Raw genomic sequence first — 6642 nt, 5'->3', positions numbered from 1 at the left:
TTGAAGTTGGGTTGTTTGAATGCTAGTGTGCTCTCTCTGACCCTCGACTTCACATCCGAAATGTTCCTGAAGTCTTTTGGTGGGTTTAGTGCCTTCCTAAAAAAGCCTTCCCTATTTTGGTCAGTCACAAGCTAGGTTTACCCATGAATTAACGGGGATGTTTGAACTCTTCAGGGATGCAGCTGAGAGGAAGAGTACATACCAGAGGACCTCGGGGACACAGTGATTGTCTCCCTTCTTGAATACGGTATCAAGTTGAACTGTAGGGAACTAAACGGAAGTCTTCCTGGTCTCCACCCCAAGTAAGATCATGGCATGGAACCCCCTAAACCTAAACCACAGTCTCCCAGTGACCAAAGAACTGCTTTTAGGGTTGCAAAACAATTTTCACCTGTTAAGAAACACCACAGATGTGATCTTCATTGGTGCAACAAATTCAAGAAGTGCAAGGAATAGCATCCTCACGCTATACATGACATTTTATCGACCCTGTGAAAAAGTCTTTGAGAATTTGTCAACACGGGGTTCACGCACATCCATCATGTTACCTGCCACCAGCGCAGCACAATGAGGTTGAAAATGGTTTCAGCTGAGAACCAACAGGACCTCCAGTGGAAGTGGAACCCCTGCTGAAATACCACAATGTGGCTGAGAAGCACTTTTGGCATGAATAAATGACATCTCAAATCCCCAGAGAACTATCACCAGTGAAGCAACCACAAAATCCTGCAAATCTATTGGCAGGATAGGCACTCCAAAAGTATTTTCTCACAAACCAACATCAGCTTTGAGGCACTGTCAATCAGCTTTGATGAGCAGGCCACATTGTTCACATGCCCGAGACATTATTCCTAAAACAAGTTCTCTACTGAGCCTAGTCACAGTAAGTAGTTACCAGAAGGGCAGAGAAACATTTCAAGGACATCCCCAAAGACTTCCTGAAAAAAAAAGTAACATCCCCACTGACTTGAAGGAATCTCTTGCCTGGATTTCCCAAACTGCAGAAGCAGCTGCAAAGATGGCAATCATTTCATGCATCTCTGCCAGGCCCAAATAAAGGCCAAGTGCAAACACACCACCCGCCTCTTCAAACACGTTCTGCTCCATCTTTGGGGGTGTGTACAGATCCAACAAAGATCCCAAGGTCTAGTCACTTCAGGAAACACAACTCTGGAGAGGGAGAAAGTCATTTTCATACTCAAGGGACTACCTAAAGGAGAACTGCAGCACCCTCGTTGTTCCTGTTGTGTCTTGTCTTCAAATCAGTCCAGCAATCCATTGTTGCAGTGGAGCTCCTTGTAGCCCAGCCTCTTTCCAGGATTGAGTTGGAGAGGACTTCAGTCTGGATATATGAGAGGTATTGCATTTTGGTACAAGAAACAAGGGTAGGGCTTACACAATTAATGGAATGGCCTTGGGTAGTGGTGCAGAACAGAGGGACCAAGGGGTGCAGGTACATAATTCCTTGAAGTTTGCATCACATATAGACAGGATGGTTAAAAAGGTATTTGGCACACTTCCCTTCGTTGCTGAGTCCTTTGAGTACAGGAGTTGGGAAGTCATGTTGAGGTTGTACAGGACATTGGTGAGGCCCCTTCTGGAATACTGTGTCCAGTTCTAGTCACCCAGTGATAGGACGGTTTTTATTAAGCTGGAGAGGGTTCAGAAGAGTTTTACCAGGATGTTGCCGGGTATGGAAGGTTTGAGTTATAAAGAAAGGCTGGATAGGCTGGGACATTTTTCACTGGAGTGTAGGAGGTTGAGAGGTGACTTTATATAGGTTTATACAATAATGAGGGGTATAGATAGGGTTAATTGTAGGCGTCTTTTCCCTAGAATGGGGGATTTCAAGACTGGGGGCACATTCCTAAGGCGAGAGGAGAGAGATTTAAAAAAGGCATGAGGGGCAACTTTTTTTTTAACACAGAGGGTGGTTCACGTGTGGAATGAACTTCCTGAAGAAGTGGTGGATGTGGGTGCAATTGCAGCGTTTAAAAATACATTTGGATAGGTACATGAATAGGAAAGATTTGTAGGGGTATGGGCCAGGAGCAAGCAGGTGGAACTAGTTTAGTTTGCAATTATGTTCTGCATGGACTGGTTGGACCGAAGGGCCTGTTTCCGCGCTGTATGACTCTATGAGAACATTCACTACTCAAATGCTTTAAATGACAATAGCAAAGCTTCTTCAACATTGGGATAGACGGCCATTTTCCATCCGCTTCCCTGCAGGAGAGGATGCCTGCTTGTCAAGCTGTTGAGATCTCCACCTCGTGCTTCAGAATGGTTAACAAATTCAATGGTGGAACCTTCGACTCTTCTGTGATGACCACTTTTTGCTTCACAATTTCCTATTTATGGTATTGAATGCACGTTTTCTTCAACTTTATCATCGTTTCACAGAGAAATCCCGATGTTGACTGATGGCTTGCCCATGATTTAGTGCTGCAGCAAGGTCCAACTCCACGCCACGTGCTTCACATATTCACATGACAGGCTTGAGAGAGTTTGGCTTATCCAGAGTTACCAATTTGTTCTTCTCCTACCATGGGCATCTTTCTGTTGGATTTCCTATTCTGCTGTCGGGAATGGTTGACAACTTTGACACAACCAAAGTTTTGGGTTATCCAGATTTGACTCATCACAACTTCACTGTTTTATTTCCTATGATATTGAAGTTTTTGTTCGTGTCTTTTTACAGAACTGTTTAGTTCTCTATGACAGAAAAACTCTGGAGGTGGCAGTTAGGCTATGATGAAAATCCTCAGGTATAATTAGGGTATATGACAGAAATAGGATCCATACAGGCATGTTTTGCCAGCACATCACTTAAGCCACGATCTCACATAACAGTAATAACAGTAGTTGAATAATTTTACTTGGCAGCTTACTGGTCCAGTGATTTTAAAAAGCAAGTCCTGCAATTTCACACCCTACGAAACCTGTACAGCATGCACAGTTCTTCAGAGTTAGGAACGCTACACAATGTCAACCAAACGTCAACTTCAGGTGGGATCTATTTGCCAACATTTAAGGAGACTAAACCCAGAACAGATTCTGGTTAAGTTAAAGAAAACCTCATATAGATATTTACAGCAAAATCATTTTCTTAGAATTAGAACAAATAAAATTAAAACTATGTAAACTCTGTGGGTAGAATTCTCAAAAAATGGTGTGCTGTTGTGAGATGACAAATCTTTACAACTATTCAATTCACAAATAAATCGTGTTTTGAAAACTGAAAAGTGCATGGTATCAAAATACACCCAGATACCATCATGATCAAGTTAGTATCCATAGGGGATCTTAGTTACGATGTTTTTTTCAGGCATTACAAAGTATATGAAGCTAGAAGGCAGCTTAAATTTCTTGAGCAATTAGTTACACATTTTGACGCAATAGGTCATGTGCATGTCAGTAAGACACTTGATCTTGGCAGACTTTTAGTTCGTTGATTAACCCATTTCTTGCACATCACGAACATACCTGTGTACAAATTAAGAGCACTTAACCCTTTGAGCCTGCTCTTCCATTTGAATTTGATAGCATCATAGCTGATCTGATTGTGGTCTCAACTCCACTCTCCTGTCTATCCTGACAGCCTTCAACTTTCTGGTGACTCAGAATCTATCTACCTCAGCCTTAAAAATATTCAATGAGCCCAGCCTCCACTGCTCTCTGGGGAAGAATTCGACAGACCAACAACCCTCAGAGAAAGAAAATTCTCATCACTACCTAAAAGGCATTATCCCATATTTTTAAAACTGTGTTCCTCAGATCTAGTCCGCCCTTAAGGAGAAACATCTAAAATGAAAAATAAAATTCTCACCTCTTAGAAGGGAGACCCCTCATTCTTAAACTATGTTTGCTAGTTTTAGTCTCTCCTCAAGAAGAAACAGTCTCCCTATATCCACCTTGTCAAGTCCCTTCAGGGTCTTATATATTTCAATAAAATCAACACTTAATCTTCCAAATTCTAATGGATACATGTTGAACCATGTCGCATGAGGAAATCTCAGTCTCAGAAACCAGTCAAAGGAGCCTTCTTTGCACTTCTTCCAATGCAATTACATTATTTCTTAAATAGTGAGACTAAAATTGTAATCAGTACTCTCAATGTGGCATATACAACTATACAATTGAGGCAAGGTTTTCACAAGGTAATGTCACAGTTGAAACAGCCAAACATGTGAAACATTTAACTTTTCCACATTGTCTCTGAAAACTTAAGAGTTTTGCATTTAACACATGACTAGACAGTTAACCACAGCGCACAATTTTAACTGGGGAATCATAACTTGCAGCACACTCAATTTATGTGAATTTAGATTCTGACTTGCAGATTCCCAATCAGATACTTGAGGTTCAAATATTACTAAGACAGTCTCTTGATTAAATACAAACTTCTCTTGACCATATTTAACCTATTCAATCCATGTGCAGAGACCTGGGAGTGTATCTGAAATTAGACTAAACAATAAAATACCTTCCCTTAAGCAGATATGACTTATATGTTTGTGAGCCGCACATCCTGGGTAGTTTTAATACATACCAATTTAACTGAAGACCATTAACTCTTCAAGGCTCCTCCGATTGCACCTTCCAACATGTGATCAATACCACAAAGGACACAGACTGCAGATAAATGGGGACACCACCACCTGCAGGTTCCCCTCTGAGCCACACACCATCCTGACTTACAACTACAATACCATTCCTTCACTGTTGCTGGACCAAAATTCTGGAACTCCCTTCTTGGTAACACCGTGGGATACCTATACCCTCAAGGATTGCAATGGTTCAATGTGGCAGCTCATCACCGCCCTCTCCAGGCCAATTACAGACAGACAATGAGACATGATACACAGTTTCCCAGGTCAATAGTAATACCCTCTACCCTATGGAGAAAAATATGGACGAAGAGCAAGGGACCAGGAAATTATACTTTAAACTGGAGCAGGTGCAGTTAGATTTAGAAGGATGGTACTACAACTGCAAGGTTTCTCCCTTCATGAAAACGTGAAGAGAGAATGCTGATGGGTGACCTATTAAGAGTTTTTTTTTAAATTATGTAAACATGGATACAGAGAGAGTGTTTCCTTGTGGGAAAGAGGAAAACTAGTGACCATCAACGTAAAATAATCACCAAGAAATCTAATAGGGAATTCAGAAGAAACCTCTTCACTTGGAAAGTGGGAAGAAGGGGAGGCAATGACCTAGTGGTATTTTTAGTGAACTATTAATCCAGAGACCGAGGTAATGTTCTGGGGGACCCGGGTTCAAATCCCAAGAATAAAAAAAAACTCAATACCACAGCAGGTAGCTGAGGCAAATATCACAGGTAAGCTTCAGGGAAAGTCAGTTAAGCATATGAGCAAGAAAGGAACCGAAAGCTATGATGATTGTATTAAATGAGAAAAGATGGAAGGAAACTCAAATGGAGCATAAACACCAACATGGACTGGTTGGGGCAAACGTACCACATAGTATGCATTTCTAGATAAATGATCTCACTACCTAGTATTGTTGCACTACTTTGCTCAGGCAACAGTTAATGTAAGTAATATCACACCCAACATCAAACTGGAGCGTGGAGGTGGGTAAAATATCTTTCCCCCAAATCAGTCTATATGCTTGAACATGGAAAAAATGTATTTTAAAATACAGAAATCATTTTGTAAATACCCCTTACCTATTTTTTTATTCTTAGATGAAATAAATCCACCATCATCTGGCATGACTAGGGAAAGGGAGGTAGAGGTTTGTGATCCTGGAGGAGCTCGTGACCTAGACTTTGCAGTATTCTTTTGTTGATATGTTTTAGTAGAATGAGAGCTATGGAAGTGGCGGGGTTGGAATTTTGACTCTGCTTTACACTTTTCATCTTCTGTTACAGATTCTGAAAAAGTATTGGTTAAGTGTCAGAATGAATATTGTCGGTAAACGCTCACAACATTTTCCCAAGTCAAATAATTTTAGTTTCAGGATAACATGAGGTGTTCAGATGTCCAATATCGTCTCAGCATTTTCCGAAGTCAAATAATTTTAGTTTCAGGATAACATGAGGTGTTCAGATGTCCAATATTGTCTCAGCATTTTATTTGGGTCTAAAGCTCAGAAAATTCAAAAAGGAAAACTTCATGACTTCAGCTACAGGTTAAGCAAATATCAGGACTTGAAGTAGCCCATCAACAATTCACAGAAAACTTCTTTTAAAATAAGTAGCTAAAATGAATTTTAGCCCAAAAGTAACTCAAATCTTTACAATTGTGGTTTACTAATAAGCATTTGTTCTTTATAGAAAAAGGAGAAAATTCTGATGTGGCAACAATCTGAAGTCTAAGCAGACAACATATTCAGGCATCTTACATTTATATACAGTATTGGCAAAAATATTTAGCTGTAACATACAATATACTGCAACAAATTGGATAATAGATGGCTGGCAATGAGTTATATGGTGATAATTCATCCAAGGGGCTATGAAAAAAAAACAAGCAAAATTCAAGTAGTTATAAACGCTGGCAAGACCTCAAGATTGATGAATACTTTAAATTCACTGACAACATTCGTTCTCGTTATATTGCACGTGCATAAGCATTCAAAAAATGTCCATTTTTGATTTATATATTGTTCTGTCAT

General features: G+C 40.2%; 1 protein-coding gene across 6 annotated transcripts in view; it reads right to left on the bottom strand.

Annotated features, from left to right (window-relative positions):
• LOC109925562 (spermatogenesis-associated serine-rich protein 2-like) overlaps positions 1-6642 on the bottom strand; it is a 107322-nt gene that overhangs the window by 37418 nt on the left and 63262 nt on the right. For 5 of the 6 annotated variants that reach the window (XM_048618971.1, XM_048618970.1, XM_048618972.1 and 2 more), the window contains one exon: positions 5693-5899. The exons of the other annotated variant lie outside the window; for it this stretch is intronic. In XM_048618971.1, coding sequence (XP_048474928.1) covers positions 5693-5899 — 207 coding nt within the window. The remainder of the gene's footprint in view (positions 1-5692; positions 5900-6642) is intronic. 6 annotated transcript variants of the gene reach the window in all.

The sequence above is a fragment of the Rhincodon typus genome, chromosome 41, assembly GCF_021869965.1.
Source record: "Rhincodon typus isolate 14 chromosome 41, sRhiTyp1.1, whole genome shotgun sequence".
Taxonomy (NCBI): Eukaryota; Metazoa; Chordata; class Chondrichthyes; order Orectolobiformes; family Rhincodontidae; genus Rhincodon; species Rhincodon typus.
The sequence above is the reverse complement of the archived record's forward strand: the minus strand, read 5'-3'. Positions and strand labels throughout refer to the sequence as shown.